We start from the raw sequence: 27,269 nt of genomic DNA, 5'->3' as shown, positions 1-27,269 counted from the left end.
ATCTCAATGCTGAAGGCCACATCTGTTAACCTTTGTAGTGACACCAGTCCTGTGGTTTTCCAGCTTTTGTCCCAGGTGGGGAGAGTTTGGAGACAAAGCTAATTGTCCACAGGGCTCTTTTCTGTTTATAATGACTAAGTCATTATACCCACCATGGTTTTAAATTTCCTACCTTTTTTTTTTTAACCCACAGAGCATTGAGATTGCACACAGAAATATGAAACCAGGCAAAATCTTTATCAGTAAAGGAATGGTGAATGATACCCAGATCAACCGAAGCCCTTCTTCTTACCTTCAGAATCCACAGTCAGAGAGAGCAAGGTGAGGGCAAAATTTTCAAAACAAAATCATGTGTGTCCTTTAGAAAATAGAATCTAAGAATGGGGTTGTTACCTCATGAATTCCATGGGATCTTAAAAGTTAATATAATTTTTTTTAAATTTTTTAAAACTTTTTTTTTTAATTTAATTTATTTATTTTATACAAGCACTGGGTACAGTCAGAAGTGCAGGAGGGTGAGAGAATTCACCAGAGCCAGATCAGGGAGCAGAACAGGCAGACTGACAAAGTACACTGCTGAGGGGAGCAGCGGGTGCGTCAGGAGAGGTCTGCGCGCCATGTGGGACCCTCGCCAGCGGCCGGGAATCGAACTGGTGCTGCAGAGACTGCGGGCAGCTTCGCAGCCCAGCTCTCAACCCCTGCGCCACTGAGGCCCAAAAGTTAATATAATTTTAAAAACATGTTTATAACCTATGACAAGCAGAAATAATAAGTGAGTTGGAAAAACACACGACCTACGCTTGTGCCTTCCCGCTCTGCTGGCTGTGGGTGTCGTTGGGCACACTTGAAGGACTCTGAGCTTTGGAATTGGGTACAATAATGGTCTCATCTTAACTTTATCTCTTCCTAGTTTTGTGACCTCTGGTAATTTACTTAATGGCTCTCAGTTTCTTCATCTGTAAAATGGAGATAAAAATGTGCAGAACATGTATTCATTAAGTTAATGAATAGCTTTTCTTACTGTTATTCAGAAGAAGTCATGTTAGTTCAGGAGAATGCATCTGAGAGAGGGGATAGAACAATATGGAAACTGGAAGGAAGAAGAAATAAAACTAGTGCAATTACATGGAATAACTAAGCGAGATGATTCTTTTCTTTTTTTTTTTTTTCAAGCAACAAACAAGGTTTGTCACAGAGAAGTACTTTGCTATTACGTCAGTATAAAGTAAGACCTCAGTTCAACCTGATGACTATCGTTTCACATTTGTCTGCAATTTTTCAGTAACTTTCAAAAGAATTGATTTTTAGAAAATAGAATCTGATTTCCTATGAAAGGGCATAAAAGAATACATTAAGTTACAGGTCATAAGTGCTTTTGATTTTGCATATTCCCTGCTATTGTTATGATAGTCCATTAAATTTGATATAAGTAGAAATTTCAAAGACAAATTCTTTTTTTAAGAAATTTCAATGACATGTAGTATTGCATATATTACAGAAAAATGTGTATTTCATCTCCAGTGAGCTGGCCTAGTGCCCTAATCTCTGATCACAAACCATTTCTGAGTCCTGGGTACAGTTAGTACCCAGGACACAGCATGTCAGATCGCCTCACTTACAGAGAGGTGTGTGGTTTTGTTTTTGTGTCAGTTTCCACTGTTTGTAATGTAAGAGGACTGGGTTCTAATAAAGAGCTGACTAAGTTTCTTTGTTTTGCTGACTAGGTATTCTTCAGACACGGACAAGGAAATGGTAGTCTTGAAAATGGTAGATTTGAATGGCGATGACCTGGGCCTTCTAAGGTACTCTACTTTTTGAAAATTGAATTCTGTCTGAATAATTTTCCTTAATTACAGGGGCTGAGGGGAGTGGGAGAAAGATACTAGATTAGTGGCAGCAGAGACTGAGAACAGCTGAATGGTGAAGAGTCTAGATTGCAAAGTCAGAGACTTGTGAGATCCATCCAAAGGACCTTGTCAGTGTCCTCAGTATCCCAGGATTCTTTACTGTAAGACAAAGCTAGTAAATTGATTCTCTATAAACAGATCTGGATGCAGAGATCAGCACTATCTGGCACGTTTTATAAAGACTCATTAAATGCTAGTGATTATTGCTTTGTCAAGACCTCATCTGGAGAACTGTGATGGTAGACAATGACCTCTCAACAAAATGAGAAAACAATCTGATCAACCAGGACAGTAATTATGGGATTGAGATATTTACCTTTATTTTCCTAAAAGGATTAAGTTGACACTAATGCAGGACAATACCAATTAGTGATGAAAACAGAAATGAGGCCTGGAAGCAGATGAGGTAAAACACCACTTGATACAGATATTTTGCACTATTTTATATTTACAAAAATGCATGGATTTGGGAAGGCATCCATATTCCTATGTGATGTTGGCTGTTTCAATTGGATTGACTCAGGAACCAATTGGGTGGGTAACGTAGACCCAGACACCTTCCATGTGGGATTCCAAATGATACAGAAATCCCCCACCCCTCTGGAACATGTACGATAGTGTTGGGCTGCTAGGATCAGATGGCTTGGGGTTACTCTGGACTCTGATACTTATTAGCTATGTGACTTTGACCAAGTTATATAACTGTTCCATATCTTGGTGTTCTTCTCTCTATAATTGAGGGATAAAGTGAGTCCTTAAAATGTTTATAAATGTTAGTGAAGGTGAGAGGAATCTTCCAGGTATAATTATGAAATATCTAAATGAAAGTTTCTATGAAAGTAAAATTAACAGTAATGAGAAGCGAAGAAAAACACTAAAGATAAAGAGTATGACTCACAGTTCAGATACAAGGGTTGGTCCTCTAACCAGAAGGAGAATAACTTGGTGATAAGAAATTCAGGGTTTAGTGTTCAGGTTTTATGTGTAGGATTTGGGTTCAGATCCCAATACTGCTATTTACTAAGCCTATGGTTGGGGGAAATTTACTTATCCACTGATACCTCTACTTTTCTATTTGAAAATAAGAATAATAATACTTTTAAGGGTTGTTGGGAGGTTAAATAAGATAATTCATGTGAAACATTCTGTGCCTGAAAGAGAGAAGAGTTTATTATATTTCATGGTAAGAAGATGATTAATATCTATGCCTTCTAAATAACTCTATTATTGACATATCAGAGTGCTTGAAATTCTTAGCATTAGAGTTACTTCTCTGGGTTTAATGTGGGAATCACTAATTACTTCCAGATATACTTGATTCTAGGGATTAATGCAATAGGACTCATTTTTTGATTACAATGAATCCATCTATTGATTAATTTCCACTAAGTATTTAACTCAGTAGACTTCTTGAATGTCAGGCATTCAGCTGTATGCTTGGGGTATGTTAGGATAAATAAGCCATGACCCCTGTCTTCAGAGGTCTTACAGGCATCAAGACCTTGGGCATCAAGTGATAACTAGATGGGGTAGCACTTAATTCTTCATGGGAGCATGTTAGGAGGTTTCACAGAAAAAATGACATTTCTGCTAAACCTGAAAGAACCATGGGGTTTATCATGGAGTAATGGGAAAAAATTACAAAACAAAACAGAGTGAGTTGTGAGTCCAGAGCATGGGGTAGATTAGGGAGAGAGTGAGATATAAAATTGGAGAGGTCAACTAGCTCTAGACAGTGGAACAATTTAGTGGGAAGTTTGGTTAGGAAATGGTCCAGGGTAACAGCATATATCTATGCCTCCCTAGAAAGTGCCTTTTCCTTTGTAGTTTCTATTTAACTCTTGGCTGAATGATTCCATCATGATTCCATTATATTAGTTGCTGAATCATTTAACAATGCAAAACTAAAACTCAAATTCTATCCTTTTGTCCAGTTTTTTTTGTTTCTGAGAATACTTAGAAGTCCCAGGGTCAATTGCCAAGGTTATAATAATGCTTTTCCATCTGCTTTGCTTGATACTCTGCAATAATTTCCCATTGTTTCCATAGTCACCATATGTTATCCTTGATGTAATTGCTTCTGCAGTTACCTCTGTTGCACAGTGATAATTGCTCTTGGAGTACATTAAAAATTATACAAAACGTAGAGTCAAACCTGGGCTGCTAAATAACTCCACCACCACATGTAGGGTCCTGCTGTTAGACAGATGCCGACGTATAGGAATTTGGAAGCACAGGATCTCTGAATTTCATGGAGATCATTGTCAGCTGAGCCTTAGAAAGGTGATGACCTTCTCAATGTCACAACCAAGAGTGTTCTCTGCACACTGAAGGCCACATTGAAGGTCAAATTTATTCCTTCCTACTTTCATTTTTATTTTCATTTCTTCATTCAATAGTCTGCGCTAGGTGCCTGCTATGTGTCATGCAACACTGCCCAGACCTGAAGATCCTTGGATTCAGTCCATTTCCTGGCCTTGAAATCAGGAATCAAATACCTTGCAACCAAATGCCTGTGTAATTCCCTAAGAAAATCTCTTAAACTCCTTGAGACTCAGCTTCATATTTTAAAAATGTGACTGTAGGGTCTTCTTACCCTACAGATTTATTAACTATTATGGAATATATGTGTTATGAATTGAACTGATAATATGGACACATTGATAAGTAAAAATAGAGGTAGTTGTTGTTATTATAGAACTTACAGTCTGCTAATGGAGACAAAATGTATTAAAATAGTCATACAAATACATTCAACATAATTGAGGTAAGTGCTAAGTTGAGCTGTCTTCCAGGGATTTGATTTGCTTATGGAGATTGGAAAAGGCTTACCCAAGGAAGTGAAATGAAACTGAAAACTGCAGAAAGGCTAGGGATCAACTGGCAAAATTGGGGGTGGAAATGAACATTTAACCCAGATGGAGTGCATGTGCAGTTCTGATGCCCATTTGAGGAACTGATAGCAGGTCTGTGTGGCTGGAGTGCAGAGACAACAGGGGCAGGGCATTGGGAGCTAAAGTTAGGGGTAGAATTTAGGTGCCACAGTAAAGGCTTTGTTTGGTTTTTCCACCATGGGAATGGAAAATCATTAGAGTATTTGAAGTTGGAAATTGGGAATTGGGGGCCTTTTTAATGTCTAGGAAGAGTGGGTGATTTGAGGAATGAAACAGAATTACATGTGTGAAACCATTCCATCATCAAGTCCTCAATTATCGTGAGGCTGCTATTTGCTCCAGTTGATCTGAAAGTAGGAAAAATATTTCTGTCATTTTTGACTGATAGTACTCATGCAGGAAAAGGAAATGATTTGTCTCCAGATGTGGAGAATATATTTGTGATGTTTTGTACTCTGAATTAAAATGGAAGCTGGACTATGAACTCCAGGCGACACCTCCAAGAACAAGTCTGCTGTCTAACGGAGAAAGTGAAACTCAGTCTCGAGAGGCCCAATGAAGGAAGACTCCACATGTATGAAAAAACTCTAAAGACAGAAAACAGAGGTTTTGAATGTTTGCAGCAAAAGGAAAGCCATAGGGCAGGCCCCTGCGTGTTGTCACAGGACAGGATGCCTCATTACTCTGCCTCCTCTGATTGCTTTGCCTCTGCCAAATTTCTTCCTTGAGTTTGCAGAAGTAGCAGGACTTATTTCTTTTTCTCACCTTACCAGTCCTGTGAGAGTTGGTATGTTCTGACTCCTATCCATTGGCCCTGTGAGAAAGCCTAGCAGATGTTTGAGTAATTGCTCCATTCCTTCTGTTTTACACAATGAAAACTCATTTTACAGAGAAGGGTTATGTAAGGTGGCCCTTTAAAGGCTCCTTAAAAAAAAATATGGATGATGATTTGTTCAATTTACTGAATTATTTGTGCACACACTTAGAAAAACCCAATTTATGAAGACTTTCTTACAATCTACTGATGGACACAAAAGGTATTTTAAAGTTGAACTTTTCTACATATCTTCACTTTGGGCTATTTGTCTCATGTTTTCAGTGCTTCTCTTTCTTCTACATTTTTAGGATTGGTAGAATTAAAAAAAAATACTTTTAATGGCATTTGTAGATTACAGAGATGTCTGCAACAATCACCCTTATCCTTTGTATTCTATACATAGTGATTTTCCACATCTCCAGCAAGAGGTTTAAAATGATTTCTTTTCCTATTGACACTTGCCAACTGCTTTGGTCCACAGGATGATGGAAGTGATGCTATGTTAGGAAAGGGTAGTTTTTTATTATTTTATAAAATTTTATTTTATAAAGCAATTTTAGGTTCACAGCAGAATTAAACAGGAGTACAGAAATTCCCATCCCACACATGTACCCTGCCCCACTACCAACATCCACTGCTAGAGTGGTACATATGTTATAAATTCATGTAACACATCATTATATCACCCAAAGTCCAGAGTTTGTATTAGAGATTGCTTTTGGTATTGTACCAAGTGGTTTTTTTTTTTTTTAATCTTAATTTTTCACATATATTTTCTAAAATTTCATCAGTGAAAGAAAAAAGAAAATTAAAAACTCCTCAGGTAAACCTGGAACTTAGTAACTTTTATTACTATTTTGTTACATAGTCTTTTAGACCTTTTCCTAATCAAATATATATTTTTTTAAAAAGTGATATTTTCCACATATATAATTTGTCTTTTTTTAAATTTAGAAACACTTTATATTTTTCAATACTACTTAGTATTAAAATCACCTTCAATATTGCTATATAGTCTTCCATTTTATGTATGATAAGGTATGCAGGTAACCAGCAACCATTTCATATTTAGCTTATAGTTTTTTCATTATAAAATACATTATGATAAACATTCTTGAATATATATCTTGTATATTTGCCAATGATTTTGAGCTAAATTCTAGAAGTGAGATTGCTTGCTCAGAGAGAGCTGCTTAATACTAAATTTTCTTTTAAGTTGCCAAATGGCCTTCTACAAAGGCTTTGATGGTTTACATTCCTGTTACTGAAGCATGAGGAGAGAGTTGCTCTTGGCAATGTTGACATTCTCATACCTTACAACAGTTGCTAAGTATTACACCAAAAAATTGAAAAATCTTCTTTAGGCCATTGCTTGTTTTCCTCTTGTTGATTGCTTAGTCATACTATTTAGCTCTCAAGCATTTTGATAGTAGTAATTTAATGGAATCCACACAAACTGGATATCTGATAATAATATCAAAGGTTTTTTTGTTTTTTTTTTATCCATGACTTATGAAGCCAACAGGAGTAGTGGAGAGTTTGCCTCTCTGAATCTGAGAATGTAGAAAGTTTCTTTAGGATGCTGGCCCTAGTCTACCTGTTCTTTCAGAAGACCCTCTTTGGCTACAATTCATTGTCTTTCTAAAAATCTGAGCAGTCTGATCTCCATGTTTTACATCTGCCTATTTAAAGTTAAGATTAGCTTTTGGGCAAAATTCCTGATCCAATAAAACTTCCAGTATAATACAATGAAACACCCTTTTTTCCTTCGCCAAATGATTTGTACTGAGGTGGATGAGGAGACTTGTGGAGGAAGAAAACCTATATTAACCCAGGTAATGAAAGCCAGGAACAGCGGGCAGGTGTGATAGTCCAGTAACTTAACATGCTGAAGGCTTATTATCCATTTATGAATATCTAATAAAAATTGGGTGGTCCCTCTGTACATGAGGGCTTGGCCTCCACCCTGACGATGGGACTGGGAAATAGGGGGGCATATGGTTGTTTTGCAACCCATCAAAGCTCTGCTACAAGAGAGCAGAGTTTCCTCATTTAAGTATTTCATGCCCCTATCACATGGGTTATACGCACACATATACACAGAGCATGTATTTTAAGATTGTATTAATCTTATGGAAAAAAATACACACTTTTTTTTTTTTCACTTTTTCCCTCTCTTCTTCCTCTTTTACCTTTTCCTCCTCCTCCTCCTGTTCATTAGCATCAGTATCAGTATGAGCAACATCATCAGTAATGATTTATTTCATTCTTTTTTTTTAAAAAGATTTATTTTTTTATTTATACAAGAACTGAGGTACAGATCAGAGGCATAGGGAGGGTGAGAGAATTCACCAGAGACAAAGTGGGAAGCAGAAAGGAAAGTGAACTGAAATACACTACTGAGGGGAGCAGTGGGCAAGTAAGGAGAGGTCTGCCATACCATGTGGGAATCTCCCTGGCTGACTGGGAATCGAACCCATGCCGAAGAGGCTGCAGACAGTTGCACAGCATGGCGCTCTATCCGCTGCTCCACTGGGGAGGCCCCATGATATATTTCTTTCTTAGTATAGGCTAATCTTTATGCTAAACACTTTGAAAATTCTAAATTATTTTAAATTTAAATTATTTTTATTATTATGAATGTATTATAACAATATATAGATTTCAGATGTGCATCATTATAAAGCAACATCTGTATATAATTATGTTCACCTCTAAAAGTCCAATTCCCTCCTTCATTATACTATTGACTCATTTTCTCTGATTTTCTGACCCCCTTTCTGAATGCTAACTATTTTAGATGTATTCGTTCCTTTAATTGTCAAATTCTGTGAGATAGATATTATTATTACATTAGTTATATGAGCACTGAGGTTCAAATAGGCTAAGTAATTTGTTAACCCCAGAGCTAGTGCTCTAAGCCACGAAAACATATGGCTCCTATGTTAATTTCTCAGGGCTGCCATACATACTATGGACTGGATGACTTTAAATAATAGAAATGTATTTTCTCACAAGTTTTGAGACCATAAATCCAAAATCAAGGTGTTGGCAGAGTTTGTTCCTTGCAGAGGCTCTGAGGGAAAATCTTTTCCATGCTTTTTTCCTAGCTTCTTGTGATTGCCAGAAATCCTTGTAGATATGTCACTCTAATCTCAGCCTCCATCTTCTTATTGCTTACTTCTCTATGTCTGAGTGTCTCTATTTCTTTACTCTTATTGTTGGGGGAACAGTATGTCTTGAATAAACTCAACTCAGTGTTGTTTCATGGAGTCTACCCCCACCCACCTCATGCCAAAGAGTTATTTTAAGCACATGGGTGAGGACTCACATCCAGGCCATCCTGTTTCCCTTTGAGGTTGCCCTGTAACATGAAGACATCTGTCATTGGGTTTAGGGTTTAAGCTGAACCAGTATAATCTCCCTTGCTCTTTACCTTGGTAAAGGTAAATTCTTGCTATCTAAAGAATTTATTTTGAAGTAAGATCACATTATATTCCAGTGGACATAAATTTTTGGGGAACAATATTCAACCCACTATAGCTTCTTATATTGCACTTATCCCAATGCTCCCATGTTATCATTCATCTTCATAGACATCTTTGAATGGATGCATGATATTCCCTTTCCCTATTGGTGGACTTTTAGTTTGAAGATGGCTGCAGCTTTTATGTGCAAATCACATGAAAGCTCTTTCTTCCTTAGCTCAGTGAACCAAGAAGGAACTGGTCCCTTTAGTTTTGTGCAAGGTACAATCAGTCCATGAAAAAGTGTGGTCCAGTGGATCCTGGGATGGGTTTGTTATTGTTTTAGAACATTTAAGAAGCTCAATATTGTAATGGGTTTTTCTTTTCTGTTACCAAGTAAAAAGTGCACAATGAATTAAAAGAAACCTCAGAGATACTTATTTCAAATGCTTCAGTTATATAGGAGAAAATAACATTCTATATTAATTTACTATTTATTAATTTACAAGCATGGTTGAGATCTAATTTTTTTGGTTTAAGAAACAGATTCATAGTGGTTGGACCAGTTTGCATTCCCACCAACAGTGCAGGAGAGTTCCTTTTTCTCCACAACCTCGCCAACATTTGTTGTTGCTAGTTTTTTTAATATGTGCCATTCTCACTGGTGTAAGATGGTATCTCATGGTAGTTTTGATTTGCATTTCCCTGATGACAAGTGATGTTGAACATTTTTTCATATGTCTGTTGGCCATTTGCATTTCCTCTTCAGAGAAGTTTCTTTTTAGCTCTTCTGCCCATTTTTTGACTGGAGTATTTTCTTTGTTGTTGTTGAGTTTCATCAGCTCTTTGCAGATTTTTGTGATCAGTCCTTTATCATTAGTGTTGGGTGCAAAAATGTTCTCCCAGTTGGTGGGGTTTCTCTTTGGAGATTTCTGGACCTACTAAACATAGAGCTTCCATATGATCCAGCAATTCCACTCCTAGGTATTTACCCAAAGGACACAGAAACATCAATTCCAAAGAACACCTGCACCCCTATGTTTATAGCAGCACTATTTACAATAGCTAAGCTTTGGAAACAACCCAAATGCCCAAAAATAGATGACTGGATCAAGAAGATGTGGTACATATATACCATGGAATATTACTCAGCATTCAAAAAAGATAAACACATGCAATTTGCAGCAACATGGATGGCGCTGGAAGGGATCATGCTCAGCGAAATAAGCTAAAAAGAAAAAGAAAAATACCGGATGGTCTCACTCATAGCAGGAATCTAGAAAACTTAAATAAGGGATCAGGAAAAAGAATAACTATAAGAAAGTGAAAATCAAAATCAACAAAAAAATATGAACCAGAGACACTTTTTGGGGGGTGGGGCCGGGAGGGGAGGGATTGGGGTCAGAATGGGGCATGTGCAGTTGTATGGGGGAATATAAAAATAAAATTTATTATTTAATAAAAAAAAAAAAAGAAACAGATTCAGAATTTTTTAAAAAAAGATTTATTTATGCACACAGGACCTGGGGTACAGGCCAGAGCGGGGGCAGTGAGAGGATTCACCAGAGACAGAGTGGGGAGCAGAACAAGTGGACTGACAGAAATACACTGCTGAGGGGAACAATGGGCGAGACAGGAGAGGTCTGCTGCACCATGTGGGTCACCTCCCTGGCTGGGGATAGCTTCATAGTGCTGACAACCTCTTGTGCCACCAGGGAGGTACACAGATTCAGAAATTTTAACTAATTTTGTGCAAATTAGGATAAGATTCAAAATCTCTTTTTTCCTCAGTATTCTTCATTTCAGCATGAAGACTCAAGTTGAATACTTTTTCCTGTTGTACTGTGACATAATATTAAAAAAAAAAATTTATTACCAGGGGTATATTCATCCTTTTACGTATGTTTTCTAAGTTCTCTTGAAACTACCTACACCATTCTTCCTTTTTTTGAACTTCATTTTCGCACCATTCTTCCCTTTTTTAAGCATTGTTTGATGAATATTTTCGACCAGATAAAAATGTGAGCAGCCTTCTTAAAGTGACTGTCTTTCTACATGTCTTTAGGAATATTCATCTCTTATGATAGTACTTTGTTTACTTTGACAAGCCTGATATTTTAATAGCATATATTTCAAAGGGCAAAGGAGGAGTTATACAGCTTCTTATTGTGAAATTCATATAAACTTTTAGAACGCATTTTTTTTGTTTTGTAGAGAAAAATATAATTTTCTAAGGCCTCAAATAAATTACATAAATAAGCATTCCAGTCTACAGTCTAAGACCAAAATTTGTAGCCTTTGTTTTCACAGATACATCGTGGCTCTTTGAAAGTAGTAGATACACATGATATCTCACAATACAACTATATACTTGGCTGCTAATAATTTCATGTTGATTGTATGAATGGAATAATCATGTTAAATGAAAATAAAGTCTCATGATAGAAAAAGAGTTTACTAGCTAATCAAACTGAGGATTCAAATCTGGGAAGCAGGCTGGCAGATTTCTCTCCAATAAATGCACGTTTGAATTCAGTTTATATAGAGATGAGAACAATGAGTAATTGACATTAAAAATGTAATTATTATTGATAGGAGGGGCTTCTAGTTCTAAGTTGTCCTGACAACTAGTATCAGATATGCTGATATTAGGGGAAGGTAGTGCAGGATTTAATTTTTCCTTGCTAAAGGAATACTCTGCAGAGATGCAAAAGTTAGTTACCCATTATTAAATCTTATTTTTCATTCTGAAAAAGACTATCTTCAGGCAGCAATTCTGGCATATAGGATAGAGCTTGTGAAGATGACTTATTAGACCAAGGGTCAGTCAGGTCTCCAGAATTTTACAGTATGTTCTCAACCACTCTCTTTCCTTGTCTTGATCCATTTTGCTCTGGCCACCCTAACTGTACTTTTACTCAACCACTGCACCCCTTTCCATCTTCGTCCATGGCTATAAATTAGTTTTCTCCAGCGATTCCCTTGCCATGTTCCTATGGGTCTTTTAAGACCCATCTTTCAAATGTCACATCCTCATGAAGCATTTTTCAAGAGTAATATCTCATTCATCTCTATGTCTCCAGCATATGGCACAGGGTCAAAGTGAAATAACTATGTATTGAATGAGTAAGTGAATGAACAGAAGGGACAGAGCAAATAAGAGAACAAATAACAACATGGGCTTTATTGGTTTGACAAATCTTGACTTACAACTGTGCTTCTTGACTTACAACTGTGTGACCTTGGTCAATTTAGTTCACTACTCGGAGACTTCATTTCCTTAATTTTAAAATGAGGATAATGATAGTGTCTGATTTGGGATTTTGTGAGAATAAAATAAAATCCTGTGTAAAATCTTCTGCTTAAGAAGTGCTAAATGTTGATGTTGTTAGAATTGTTTTACAGGTTTCCTTTGATTGTGCTGGAGGGGTTGCAGTCTGGCTGAATTTAACTAACCTCTGTGCGATCACATGGGATGGAAATATTTGGTTGGAATGGTCATGGCCACCACCCCTTTTTCCATTCAAACTGAATACAATAAAATTATAACTGGAAAATGCTAAATTATAACTGGAAAATGCTAAATTATACCTGGAAAATGCTAATTAATTAGAATTACCCCCAGAACATGAGTGTTAGGAGAAAGAGACAAAAAAAAAAAGGAACTAAAAATGTTTTTCCATAAATATAAAAAGCTTGCAAGTAACTTTTTGGGGTTGACTCTAGAACACCTTCAGCCTAAACATCTATATTTTTACACAGTGGCAACTATGTACATTAGAGGTTGAATTCCATCTATAGAGTGGATCTGTGGCTCTTGTTAAAAGCTTATAATGAAGATGATGATGAAATCTAAAAATACAGTTTTGTATTTTTAATTTAAATATTAAAAATAAATGTAATTAAAAATTATAAAACATTATTTTATAATTTTAAATAAATGATCAGATTTCTTGAGTACATATTTGTAATTTTTATTAACAATGAAAGAAACTAAATGTGAATGCATATAGTCAAAAATGTATTTACTATTGGAGAAAAATTCCAGTAGGAAGTTTTTGGGCCTAATTCTCTGATCTCTTCATTAACATAAGGCTTCTTGTTCCTTTATAGTTGGTTTGCCATCCACCCAGTGAGCATGAATAACACCAACCATCTTGTAAATAGTGACAATGTGGGCTATGCAGCTTACCTTTTTGAACAAGAGAAGAACAAAGGATATCTACCTGGAGAGGTGAGAATTTATATTGTCAAAAATTTCCTCTTAATTGATTAATTATCATTATCCATGCAATGTTTAGAAGAGCTGCTTCTAATCTCTAAAGTGTCATCATGAATGTCATATACTTAGGGATGGAAATAATTCTTATTTCTCCCTAGTAGGGAATGAAAAATTAGAAATGGCTAATAAACTCTGTCTCAAATAGTACTTATTTTGATGACATTATAAAGTTACAATTAGTTGGATAAGGAAGGACAAGTTCAAGATTTTCATGATATATAGTTGTTTTGGATCAACTTGGCTATATGAAAACTATATTGAGGTTTACTTTTGTTTTCAGAGCTACAAAAGTTTTAAATGCATTCTGAATAGTGTAAGATTCTGAACAACAGGTGGTAAGTCCTTCACATTAATCTAGACTTCCCTCTTAAAGTCAAATTTCCTTCCAAGGACCTTATTCTACTTTTCTGCAATAAGGCATAATCAGAGACAACCCTTTTCCATCACACTTATATTTGTAACTTTGCAATGCAGTGAGGGCTGGCATCAGAAATGCGGGACCAGAAACCCAGTCCTTGTGTGCCCCAAAGCTCTTCAGCTCTGTGTAAATCACAGGCTACAGATGGATAAATGGGAGAAGCCACAAATGCAGAATAGCCTATGAAGGATAAGAGTCCAGGTCCTTGTCTAGAACAGACATTCTGATATAAAGATATGAGCATCAAGAACATTCTATCAATATCTGACCTTTTAGCTCCTTTGTTGACAGAACTCTATTTTTCAATTTTATCCAGCATCCTAGGAAAAAGAAAGGAGGCTCTGGTTTATGATCACTGACTGGATGATAAGCATTTTAATATAAATTATCTTTTTAGAATTAAAAAAAGTCATCTCTCAAAACTTGCAGGCAAACTATAGATCTGAGGCAGACAGCAGGGGAGAGAGAGGGAGAGGGGTCAAAATGGAGGAGGGAAGAGCACAAGGGACTGTGGTGATGGCTCATGGGTGATGTGGTGGTGGGAGATTTATGGGGACTACCACTGAGGGAGAAATCAAATATTATACAAAAATAAACAACAATATATAAGAACATAAAAAAAGGGTTTTAAAAAATGATCTCTGATATTTGCTTATCTTTTTCTCTAAGAAAACTAAAGACATTTAAAGTGAAATGGTAGACCTATTGGGTTGAGGTTAATGCCTTGCAACCCCCTGAAAGGTTATGTGTTGTTTTTTTAGGTTGAAGAGATAAAGTGTAGAGAAGGAAGGACTGGAATGTAGATGCTATATTTAGGTTTAGTTTTACAACAGGAAAACCTGGATTGACTCTTTTAAAACCAACAGGATATTTATTTTTAAAGGGCAATGGTTTTCTCAGCTCCAGATAAAATAACACAGAATAGATTGATGGGTTGGCATTTTATAATTTATTGTTGTACACTGTATTTCTTGTCAAAATATTTCTGTTTGAGGCACAAATTTGAAACTCCTACTTGAAACAACTTTATCAATAGTTGGAATATCATTAATAATAATGTGTCAATAATAATATGCTGAATGCATTGTGAGACTTTCAAAAATAAAAATTTTCTCAGAATATTGTATATCCTTCAATGCATATAAAAGATTTTGAATAGTTCATCAGAGTGGATTGAATGTTTACACTTTTCTTGGAAACATTATAGGAAATAAAGAATAAAAGACCATTGGATTTTTTTTTTTTTTTTTTTTTTTTTTTGCCAGGGGCCCTATGTAGCAGCTTTTGCTTCATCAAACCTAGGAGATGTGTCTCCCAATACTGCTGGTCCACATTGCATCGACACGGGAGAATCTTGTGATAATGCCAATAGCTCTTGTCCCCTTGGTGGGGTAGGTATCTATCACACTAAATCTTTGGTTTTGTATCTCATATACATTCATCTTTAATTTACAAATATGTCTTCATCAAGTGTACATTGACCTTTTACAACCTATTATTTTCAAAAGTACCTGCTAAATTTCTCAGGTAAAATTGTTTTACCCCTTAATTGACTTATTTTATTTTTTATTTGTAAGACAATTTAAATGTCAAGTATTAAATAACCTTCCCCAAACTTGGACTCTCTGAAACATTTGCCTTGGCATTTTTTCACAAATTAGTACCAAAAACATTTTGAGACATTTCTCTGGATTAAAACAAGAAAACTTCTATTCCAACCATGGAATCTAAGTTCTCATTAGTCTGATTGGGTCAAACTATGTCCCATGCCTGTTCCTGAACCAAAATAGTTGCTGCGGGGAGGTTATGTACAGATTGAGTTAACTTGGAGTTCCTGACTAATCTATGGCAAGGCCTAAGGAATCCCTTGGTTTCCTTTGATTGAGCTGGAAATGAGAGAGGTGTTGCTTAAGATGACTTTCTAAAGCTTAGCTATTGTCAAAATCAACAAAAAACTATGAACCAGAGACACTTTTTGGGGGGTGGGGGGCAGGAGGGGAGGGATTGGGGTCAGAATGGGGAGGTTGCAATTGTATGGGGAATATAAAAATAAAATTTATTATTTAAAAAAAATTTGTAATAGATTTAAATAAAAAGAATAGAATCCTAAAAAAAAAAATAAAAGAAAAGATGACTTTCTAAACCAAATTGGGAATCACTTAAGAGAAGAGGAGGGAAGTGGATAAGTATTGCCTGTCTTCTGCTTTAATGTGATCCTTTGAAAATAATTAAAAAATTTTAGACTATCACTTTAACATTTTAAAAAAGAATGATATATGATTGAATACATCAATAATGTATTCAATAATAATACTGAAAAATTCAGAAAATGAAATTTATCTAAAGGAACATGCTCCCCGCCCCCACACCATTTAACATCACTGTTTAATATACCTCTTCCCAGACTACTTTTTATGCCTCCTTGCACATATATGTATGCGTAATTTTATGCTGTTCTATTTACTGCTTCCTTATTACCAGTATTTACTTAAAACATCATTGGTACTGTGATTTTTCAATTTTAAGTACTATAATTTGTTAGCCAGTCTCCTACCATAAAGTATTTCTTTTCCTTCCCTTCATTTTTCTTTCACACCATTTTTCTTTTTAATTTTTCCTTCCTTCATGTAAATATGCTATGGTCACTAAGCTTATGAGTATTTCACATGTGGATGTGTGTCACTTTAGATTAGATTCTTAAAAGTGCACTTGCTGTCAAAGAAAAAGCACATCTAACTTCTGCTACTTGTTACCCAGTGCCCTCTCAATCACATTCCACAGTGCATGAGCAACACTTTTGTTGCTCACTGATATCACTTTTGTCAATTTTTCAATCTTGGCCAACGTGATATGCAGACCTCTCTTTTTGTCGTTTAAAATTATATTGAATTGTTCATGAAATTGATCATATTTTAATATTGAACGCTCTTTTACAGCTCCATTGTTGTGAATTACCTATTCTACTCATATTTCATCGTGTATCAATTAAGAGCCTTTTTGTTTGCTTTTATTCCCCTGTTCAAGTTTATAGAGATATCACTGACATATAACATTGCATAAGGTCAGATGTTAGCTATCAGTATAATCTCTGGTAAATCCTCTAACCCACTTTAGCCTCAGTGTCATTATTTTCTTCAGTTTCCTTAATAAATGGGGAAGAGAATAGAAGGTTTTTAAAGATGCTCACTGCTCTAATTCCATAAGTGCTTTTTGTCTTTCATAATTTGTAAACAGAAAGAGTATCTGAAAAGAAATGCTAGAATGTGGCTTAAGAAAACTGCTTCTTAGATTCACTTGTAATTTTCCATTCTTTAAAATAACCGCTTTCACTAAGAAGACATTTTTTTATCATTTTGACTTAGCCCAACATGTGCATGGCCATGGGACCTGGACAAGATATGCTGGACAGCACACAAATTATAGGACGGGCCTTATTTCAGAAAGCAAAGGTAAACTGTGGGCCCAGCTTCTTTCATCTTCATTTGAAATTGTTCTTTAAAATCTCCTCATGGTGCTCATGAGAAAGGAATTTAAGGAGGGCAGCAAGCTCACAAGCTGTGCTGAGGAGTCTGAGAGGGAAAGTTGATTCATGTGTTTTGGAAGTCTGCTTTCACAAGCACTCTGCTTGCGTCTGACTTCTGACAGGAAGTACATGTAAGCCGAAGTACTCAGGAAAACATTCTGTATCAGCCAGAGTACTTCTGACAGTGGGATGCTTAATTGTAAAGCTCTCAATTTTTGTGGTCTCAGATTGGACCCCAAGATCCAAATGTTCAGAGGTTTCTCAGATCTCTGCCTGTGAAGTCACCTAACCATGTCTTAACTTTTTGATGGAGAGAGAATGGGTATCCAGTGAGATTACTGTGAAATACTCTACCCTATACCCTTCCCAAATGTTGTCTTCCATTTTACCCCCATGTTCCATGTCAGGGGCTATGGAGACAGGTTTCTGATTGAAAAGACATAGGATGACCTGTAGCAGAGGTATGTCTGATAAAGATAGTTGAAATATCTTACTTTTTATCATTTACATACCTTTGTTTTGTGTATGTGCATGTGTTTATATGTTTGTGTGACTATTTATTCCAACGATTTAAAAATGGTTCAGGAGCAATTAAGGAATAACAAAAGCACACTTAAAAACACTAGACATCAGACTTTCTACTGCAGTTTCTTTTAATTACTGTGGATTTATTGTCAGTGAGTTGTTCTAAATAAACAGATTCTACTTAGAGTGAGCACCCATGGCACTATTTGGTGTCAGAAATTCTGTCACCATTCTGGGCCTGGGAGTCACAGAGATTCGCTCCATATTTGCATCTCTTCTCAGAAAGGCACAACCTCCTGACCACCTACCTTGAGTGCTCCCATGTGGTTATTAAAACTGGGATGCAAACAGAATAGAAATGATTTAGTATCAGGCAAAGGGATTTGTACTAAAGTAGGATTAGCTTATATTATGATGCAGATAAAATAAAAACAACAACAAACACTTTAAAACAGGTTTAGACTCAGTTTTCTTATAGAATTGAAAAAAAGCAATTAACCATATTAGAAAGAAAAAAAAAAGCACACCAAACAGAGGAGAGAAGAACACAAGGGAATATGGTGACGGTTCACCAATGATGTGGTAGCAGGAGAACTGTGGGATCTATCCCTGGGGGAGAAACCAATTACTGTACAAAAATGAACAATGACAGGCCTCCCTGGTGGTGCAAGGGGTTAAGATGTAACCTATGAAGCAATCTGCAGCCACTGAAGCACAAGTTTGATCCCCGGCCGGGGAGCAACCCACCTGGTCCAGCAGAACTCTCCTGACTCACCCACTGCTCTCCTCAGCAGTGTATTTCAGTCAGTCTGCCTGTTCTGCTCCCCACTCTGTCTCTGGTGAATCCTCTCACCCCCCACACATCTGGCCTGTACACCAGCTCTTGTATGCATAAATAAATAAATCTTTTTTTTAAAAAAAGGACATTAAACAGTAGGTTGCAGGTAGAAAAATTAATACAGATTGAGTGGGGCCTGAAGTCTTTCAAAGCATCCCTGGCACTAGCCCTGACAGGGAATACCCAAGGGCACCCTCTCACCTGGCAGAGAGAGTAATTTGGCTTACCTACTCCTAAACTTTGGTTTTCTTGACTGTCTTCCAAATGAGATTGGGCTCTCTTGTGCCATAGAAATTTCCTGAATTTCTTATGCCTGAAATTTCATATTTCTGGGGACTAGACATGGGCCAGGCATGTCTGGGGATTCAAGATTCTGGCAAACAACTGGGGCTGGGGGGAGGGAAAAGGGAAGGGAAGGAGACAGGAGAAGAGGGAAGAAGAGAGATCTGTAGTAGCCATTTGTAAGCAACCAACAAGCAAAATGTGGTTGAGAGATAAACTTTGACAGCTAATACTATTGGATAGAGTGATAGTATTCATTTTGGCTTTTTTGCTTGCAACACTAAGCATGTATCAATTTTCTAGGAATTATATGCCTTAGCAACCCAGGAGGTGACTGGACCCCTGGCTTCAGCTCATCAGTGGGTGAATATGACAGATGTCACTGTCTTTCTCAATTCCACACATACAGTAAGTGTCACTGAGTCGCACTGATGATGACGTGAGGGTAAAGCTCTGGCCCTAACTCATGATTTACTGCAAGTTCAACTTGTGTTTCTTTTTTGTTTTTATTTTCAAATTCTATCCCCTAGGCAAAAACCTGTAAACCAGCATTGGGCTTCAGTTTTGCAGCTGGCACTATTGACGGAGTTGGAGGCCTCAATTTTACACAGGGTGAGGAAGTTTGATGAAATCTGTGCTTGCAGGTTCTGAAGGCTCCGATCTCTTATTTTCTTCAGGTTCATTGGTAGCCAATATATTTGCTATTTTTGTTAGCTCAGGAGTGTGTAGGTTTTCCAGGTTTCTACATGACAGATTTCCCTAGAATAGGCGTCTTTTTTTTTTTTTTTAAGATTGATTTATTTATGCATGCAAGAGCTGGGGTACAGGCCAGAGATGCGGGAGGTGACAGGATTTACCAGAGACAGAGTGGGGAACAGAACAGGCAGACTGACTGAAATACACCATTGAGGGGAGCAGCAGGTGAGACAGGAGAGGTCTGCTGCGCCATGTGTGTTTCTCCCTGGCCAGCTGGGGATTGAACTTGTGCTGCAGAAACTTCAGATTTCTTCATAGTGCGGTGCTTAACCCCTTGCGCCACCATGGAGGCCCTAGAATAGGTGTTTTTTAAAATTAGCTTTCCACTGATTCAAGTAGAAATAGAAACTTCTTTGTATTTCAATTTGTGGATAGACAATTTTTAAAAATGACTTAAATTTTTTATTATTTTAAATTAAATGTTTTTATTGATATGACATTCAATTATAATATCATATAGATTTCAGGTGTAGTCTTATACTCCAACATCTGTATATACAGTGTGTTCACCACTCAAAGTCTAGTTACTGTCCTCCTCCATACACTGAATCCTTTTATTCCTTTCCCTTCTGGTAACCACTGTTGTTTTCTTATAAGAGTTTGTTCTTGTTTTTATTTTACTTGTTCATTTATTTTGCTTCTTTATCTTCCATATATGAGTGAAATCATCCAGTGTCTTTGTCTTTCTTTCAGTGTAACTTATTTCACTAAACATAATCTCCTCTATGTCCATCCATGTTGTTGATAACTATGTGGCAGCATTTCATCTTTTTTTAAATAGCTGAATAGCATTCCATTGTATAAATACAGTCATTTGCTCCTTAACTACAAAGATACATTTTAAGAAATGTGTCATTAGGTGTTTTCATCATTGTGTGAATATCACCAAGTATAATTACACAGACCTACGTGGTCTAGCCTCCTACACACCTGGCTGTTAGAATTGCTGTCATATATGTGGTCTATCCTTTGCCAAAATGTTGTTAAGGGATGCATGACCACATCTTCTTTATCCAATCGTCTGCCATGGATGGATAATTTTAAATTGGACTAGAGCTGTGAGGGGGTGTAGAGAAGGATTGTACCTTCAACAGTATGAGTCAGCTCTTCCATCTGGTTATCTATGTCTTTTCCTTGATTCATTTATTAGAGCAAAATTTCCTTAGGTCTTTAGGATTCTAAAACTTGTGATCCCAGGTCTTCTTCCTGTTTGTATTTCCACAAATTTATCACTGATCAAAATAGGTTGTATACTTTTGTTCTGATTATCACTGTAATATGCATTGTAAAGCAGAAAAAGTAGAAACAAACATGGAATAATCCACAGGCAACAACTTGGCTTAATTTTTTGTTGTCTTTTTTATATCATATTTTGGAACCATTAATTAAAAAATAATGAATACAGATGCAATTTTCTGTGTTCAGTGTCATCTTTCCTGGTAATATTTAATTTAGTCAGATCTGAAGTTTTAAATACCATATAATTCACTTATTTAGTATGTACAATTCAGTGGTTTTTAATATATTCACATATATGAGCAATCATTACCAGTCAATTTTATAACATTTTCATCACCTAACAAGAAATCCTATATATTTTGGCTATCACAATCTCCAGTCCCATCTTTCCCAGACCTAAGCAACTCCTAATTTTCTGTCTTTTTATTTTCTTATTTTGGACATTTCCTATAAATGGAGTCATAAAATGTGTGATGTTTGGTGTTTATTTCTTTCAACTAGTGTCATGTTTTCAGAGTTTATCTGTGTTACAATATGTATCAGTACTTCATTCCTCTTTTAGGGTTCAATAATATTTCATTGAATGGTTATACCATATTTTGTTTATGCATTCCTCAGCTGATGGATGTTTGGGTTGTTTCACTTTTTGCCTATTAAGAATAATGCTGCTATAAACATTGAGGTACATGTGTTTACATGGGTATATAATTTCATTCTCCTCTTGGGTATATATCTAGATGTAGAATCATAGAACATATGGAAATTCTTTGTTTAAACATTCAAAGAGCTTCCAGACGATTTCCAAAATGGCTATACCATTTTACATGCCCACCAGAAGTTCTGAGGGCCCTGATTTCTCCATATGATCATCAATTTTTATTATCTGACATTTCAATTCTAGCCACCCAAGGGCTTTGGAGTGGAATCTCATGATTTTGATTTTGCATTTCAGTGACACCAAGCATCTTTTCTTGTCCTTATTAGTTCTTTGTTCATCTTCCTTGGAGAAATGTCTGTTTATATAGTTTTATCATTTCTAAATTGGGTTATTTTTATTATTGAGTTGTGAAAGTTCTTTATTCTGTAGTCAAGATCTTTATCAGAAGTATGATTTGCAAATATATTCTCCTGTTAGTTATGTTTTTACTTTTTTGACTATGTTATTCAAAGAAAAAAAAGTTTAATGATAATTAAATAAAAATGATCTATTTTTTTCTCATTTCTCATGCTTTTGGTATCCTTTCTAAGAATTTTTTTTTTTGCCAAATTTGATATCATGAAGAATTACAGTTATTTTCTTCTAAGAATTTTGTAGTTTTAATTCTTCTATTTATGTCTAATCTATATTGAATTAATTTTTATATACGGTATGAATCAAGGGCCCAACCTAATTCTTTTGCTTGTGTCAAGAGTGTTGAAAAAAATGTGTTCTTTCATTCTGTTGACTAAACTGAGGATCTGATTAAATAAAGTCTCCTGTTTTAGACTACCTCTTCTATTATGCAAAATATTTGGAATCATTGAACAGCAACCTTAATAAAATCTTTGAAACTCCTAAAAGTATTTGTGTACACTGTCAAGATGATGACATTTTGTTAGTGCATTGGAATCTTATTAATTAGAATATTTCTAATAGGGATGACTGAAGGGATTCCATTTTGGGAAACTATTCGAGATCAGATCCTAGGCAAGCCATCTGAAGAAATCAAAGAATGTCATAAACCAAAGCCAATTCTTCTTCACACTGGTGAGGTAATGCATTTTGATTATTATGATGAAATTAACATATTGTTATTTAAAAATTTGTGTTATCAAATATGAATGGTAAATCTTTATTAACATTAACAACCTTATTCAGATATTCCTACATCACATCAAATTTTTGATATTTAAGATAGGATGCTGTAAGCCTAGTTATAAGGAACAAGGGGTATGACTGTTAAATATATTGACTTAAAATTTTTCATTTATGATAATAGAATCTATCGGAATATCAGAAAGTAAAGAATAAGGCTGACATTTACCTTATTAGGATTAATTTATGTTGACTCCAGGTTGGGAGTTCACACAGAATCTCTGTAGAGAAAGAATATTTCAGGTCATATAAAAAGGAACACATTCATGTCGCAGTTTTCTTCTAGTTCAGATAATAATTTTAACAACAGCAATATTGTTTTGATCCTTGTTTGGAACAGGGGTTTTTACATTCTGAATTTCAAAAGGTCATTCCAGTGTTCCTAGAGTCTTGGATTGTTTACATAGGAAAAATCTTTTAAATACAATTTTTCCTAATATTCAATCAAAATTCTTTGGGAGGGAGAAAGAGAAGAAATGAATAAAGCGAAAGATTCTACATTAATGTAAACATATTAAAAGATAAACTCTTGGAGAAAACTTAGAAATTAAGGCAAGACTTGGAAACTGAAAAATTAAGGTGCTATTAGAGTAAAAAATGAATCCATTAAGTTAACTCTTCCAAAAGATGGAATTCCTTACTCATCTTCTATAAGTTTAGTTACCACAGTACTCTAGGAGAACTCTTGGTCATCTTTTATACATTATTATTCCAGTAACATGTCCATCAAAAACTTAATTGATGAGAAATCAAGTCCAAGTCATAGAAACATTGGCAATTGAGATTCATAGGACTAGATAGAATATTTACTACAAACTTTGATAGAAATTGCATTGAATCTATATATTGCTTTGAGTAAAATGACTATTTTAGTGTGGCATGGTAACATATATCTGAAGAGGTATGACATATACTCCTAAATCATATGCAATGTTGTAAATCAATGTTATCTCAATAAAAATGATACCATTAACAAGAGAAAATAAATGATGATTGGAGCATGACAAAAGAATACTTAAAACTATATCATAAATTAATAAGAAAATTTATGATAGAAGGCTAAAATACCAAAAGTCATCTGGAATGGCTTTGTATTGCTTTTATTGTATTTGTATTTGTTTTTATTTTTAATTATATTTGTTTTATTTTTGTTTTTTTATGTATTTTTTACATTATTTTTCATTTTTGCACAATGTATGCATTTTCATCTTGGTTATAGTCCCCATGCAATTCCCACACCCCCTTGTTTTGATCCTACTCCCTCCTCCCCACCCTGAAGTATTTCTCTGGTTTATAGTTGCTTGTTGATTTTGATTTTTACTTTATTATAATTAGTCTTTTTCCTTGTCCCTTATTTAGGTTTTCTAAATTCCTGCTATGAGTGATATCATCTGGTATTTTTCTTTGTTTTATTTTTATTGAGTTAATTTTTGTTTATCATACTGTCTATGATTTAAGCCCATGCCTTCAGATGTATGTTACCATACCACACCCACCACCAAAACCCCATAGTCCTCCATCACAATCCTCTGGGTCCCCTACCCTCTTTACTTGACTCTCTCTCCCTCCTCCTCTGGTAGGCTCAGTTCTGTGCTCTTAAAAATCTTAAATCCTTTAATAAAGAAACCTCTGTGAACACAATCTCTTGACCATAGAAAGAAGAATAATCCTAACACAGTTTTCATGTTTTGGGTTTCTAGCTGTCATTCCCCAATCCCTGGCACCCAGATATTGTTGATGTTCAGATTATTACTATTGGATCCTTGGCTATAACTGCTATTCCTGGGGAACTGACGTAAGTTTTTTTTTTTAATTTTGTAGTTGAATATGCTTATTGTATAGAAGTTTCTATTGGAATCCCTTTTATCATGAGCAGATAACACTGTATTGAGCCTTTCTGTGCTATATTTGGCAACAATTACAAATATTCCTAACCTCTTATGGTGGGGCCTCTGAAGCATAATTTTCTTGATGCCTTTTACTAGTGGATCAAGTTCACTCAAATAACATTTGGAAAACTCATTCTGTATTTACACAATCCTGTGAATTATTGTGTCCATAAAAAGACTTGAAATAATATTAAAATATATACTTGAAGCAATCAGCTTTGATATTAGAAATATGGAAATAATTTTTCCACTTTTATTGAGATATAATCAACACATCACACTGTATTTGACTTACATATTGTGGAAATGATAGCCAAATAAGTATTATTAATATCCATTATCTTAAATAGACAAAATATTTAAAAAAGAATGGGGTTTGGGGCCTCCCTGGTGGCACAAGGGGTTAAGCACCGCACTATTAAGCAATCTACAGCCAATGCAGCACGAGTTCGATCCTGGCTGGCCAGAGAGAAACCCATGTCTTGCCCGCTACTCCCCTCATCAGTGTATTTCACTTAGTCTGCCTGTTCTGCTCCCCACTCTGTCTCTGGTGAATCCTGTCACCCCCTGCATCTCTGGCCTGTACCCCAGCTCTTGTATGCATAAATAAATAAATCTTTTTTAGAAATGGGGTGGGTTTCCTCTGCAGCGCGGGTTCGATCCCAGCCGGCCAGGGAGAATCCCACATGGTGCAGCAGACCTCTCCTGCCATGCCCACTGCTCCCCTCAGCAGTGTCTTTGATCTGTCTTCCTGTTCTGCTCCCTGCTCTGTCTCTGGTGAATTCTCTCACCTTCCTGCGCCTCTGACTGTATACCAGTCCTTGTATAAATAAATAAATCTTAAAAAAGTCTAAAAAATAAATAAATAAATAAATAAATAATGGGTCTTGGGGGAACTGGATGGAGGTGGTCAAAGGGTACAAACTTTCAGTTGTAAGATAAGTATAGGGGATGTAACACAACATGATGGCTATGTTCACACTTCTCTGTGATATATTTGAAAGTTGTTAACAGAGTAAATCTTAGGAGTGCTCACCACAAGGAAGAATGTTTAAAATTTTCTCCTTATGCAGTGTTTCCTATCTTTTTTATATCTACCCAGTTGCTCAGACCCTAAATATTGGAGTCTTCCCTGATTTCTCTCTTTTTCAATTTTCCCTTCATTGAATCTTTTAGCAAATTTTGTACATTCCACCCAACAATTTATATCTCTTCCACACTGACTTAAGTCACCATTATCTCTCTCCTATATTACTACCATAACTTCTTGTCCCATCTTCTTGCTTCCTCCCTTACTCTTCTATAGTCTTCTCAAAACAACAGGCAGAGTAATCCCTTTAAAACAGAAATGAAATCATGTCACTTTTCAAAACCTTCTAAAGGCTTCTCATCTTATTCCAGGCAAATCCTCAAACCTTTACAATATCATACATTTTCCTATGTTAGCTTCTCTTCAGCAACCTCTCCAGTCTGGTTTCAGACCACTGTCCTAACTTTCTCACCCTGCTTCAGCTACATTGGGTTCATTGCAATTGCCAGGCTTACCAAGCATACATTCCTACCTTAGAGCTTTGAAATTATGCTTTTTTCTCTCTGAAACACTTAACATCCAGTTATTGCTATGGCCAACTCTTTTCTTCCTTCAGTGTTCTGCTCAGATATCTAACACAAAAGCAAGTCATGGTCTCCACCACTGTCTACCCACAACTGCCACTATTACCAGTATCAGCACCAGCACCATCATCAACACCACAACGACACCATCACCATTCATTCTTCCATACTTTATTATTCTCCATAGCACTTATTTTCATCTTTTTCTTTATTTGGTCTATCTAAATTGTCATTTTTTATTTGTTTATTGGCCATCTTCCCTTCCTAGGATGTAGACTCCGTACTATTGTATCAGTAGCACTTAGAAGTGGGCCTGGTTTGTAGTAGGTGCTTAGTGTTTTGTTGAAAGATTGAGTAGATGAATGGCATGGTAAGTCCTGTGTAGACAGGAGCAGTATGTTCTTTAATTGCCTCAGCATTTATTAACCTAGCAATATATTGTATTAAATCCATGAAAGAAAAATGACTGTGATCTTTTGCCAGTGTTATTCATTGATTTTCTTTCCCACCTTCTAGTTGTCTGTTTTCAGTTTAGAATTTGCCTTGAAGATAGAATAGTTGTAGAAGAAAAGCTCTACTTTAGTGTTGCAAGGTTGATGAATTCCTTCATACTTTACTATTATATTGCTGAGCCAGGATAACTTTTTGGATTTCACTGTAAGTTTATGTGTATGTTTTGCATATATTTTGAATAGAAAATACTTCAATAATTCTCTTTTCTTGACTCAGGACCATGTCTGGACGAAGACTTCGGGAGGCAGTTCAAGCAGTAAGTTTAAAATGAAATAAAATATCTGTGTATTCATGTTGGGTGAAAAAAAAAAAAAGAATTCCCCAAACCTATGATCTAGTAGCTTTTAAACTAATTTTTCCTGAGATGAATAAGTTGTAAACTTTTTAAAAGTAATGGCTAGAGGTGAATATGAAATAGTAACTATATAAGAAATCTAAAAAAAATGTGAG

General features: G+C 35.8%; 1 protein-coding gene across 3 annotated transcripts in view; it reads left to right on the top strand.

Moving 5' to 3' along the window:
* The window catches only part of ASAH2 (N-acylsphingosine amidohydrolase 2), a 94,926-nt gene that overhangs the window by 47,329 nt on the left and 20,328 nt on the right, over nucleotides 1–27,269 (top strand). For 2 of the 3 annotated variants that reach the window (XM_037496684.2, XM_054690212.1), the window contains exons 7-16: nucleotides 194–321; nucleotides 1,725–1,802; nucleotides 13,199–13,319; nucleotides 15,051–15,176; nucleotides 17,148–17,234; nucleotides 19,257–19,361; nucleotides 19,484–19,565; nucleotides 22,585–22,700; nucleotides 24,504–24,598; nucleotides 27,036–27,075. In XM_037496684.2, coding sequence (XP_037352581.1) covers nucleotides 194–321; nucleotides 1,725–1,802; nucleotides 13,199–13,319; nucleotides 15,051–15,176; nucleotides 17,148–17,234; nucleotides 19,257–19,361; nucleotides 19,484–19,565; nucleotides 22,585–22,700; nucleotides 24,504–24,598; nucleotides 27,036–27,075 — 978 coding nt within the window. Of the gene's footprint in view, nucleotides 1–193; nucleotides 322–1,724; nucleotides 1,803–13,198; nucleotides 13,320–15,050; nucleotides 15,177–17,147; nucleotides 17,235–19,256; nucleotides 19,362–19,483; nucleotides 19,566–22,584; nucleotides 22,701–24,503; nucleotides 24,599–27,035; nucleotides 27,076–27,269 lie in introns of those variants that run through there. The other variant, XM_054690213.1, reaches the window with a different exon arrangement.

This window comes from Talpa occidentalis, unplaced genomic scaffold, assembly GCF_014898055.3.
Source record: "Talpa occidentalis isolate TD23 unplaced genomic scaffold, MPIMG_talOcc4v2.1 talOcc4.8, whole genome shotgun sequence".
In the NCBI taxonomy this organism is placed as follows: Eukaryota; Metazoa; Chordata; class Mammalia; order Eulipotyphla; family Talpidae; genus Talpa; species Talpa occidentalis.
Note: the sequence above shows the minus strand (reverse complement) of the source record. Positions and strands in the feature narration are given on the sequence as shown.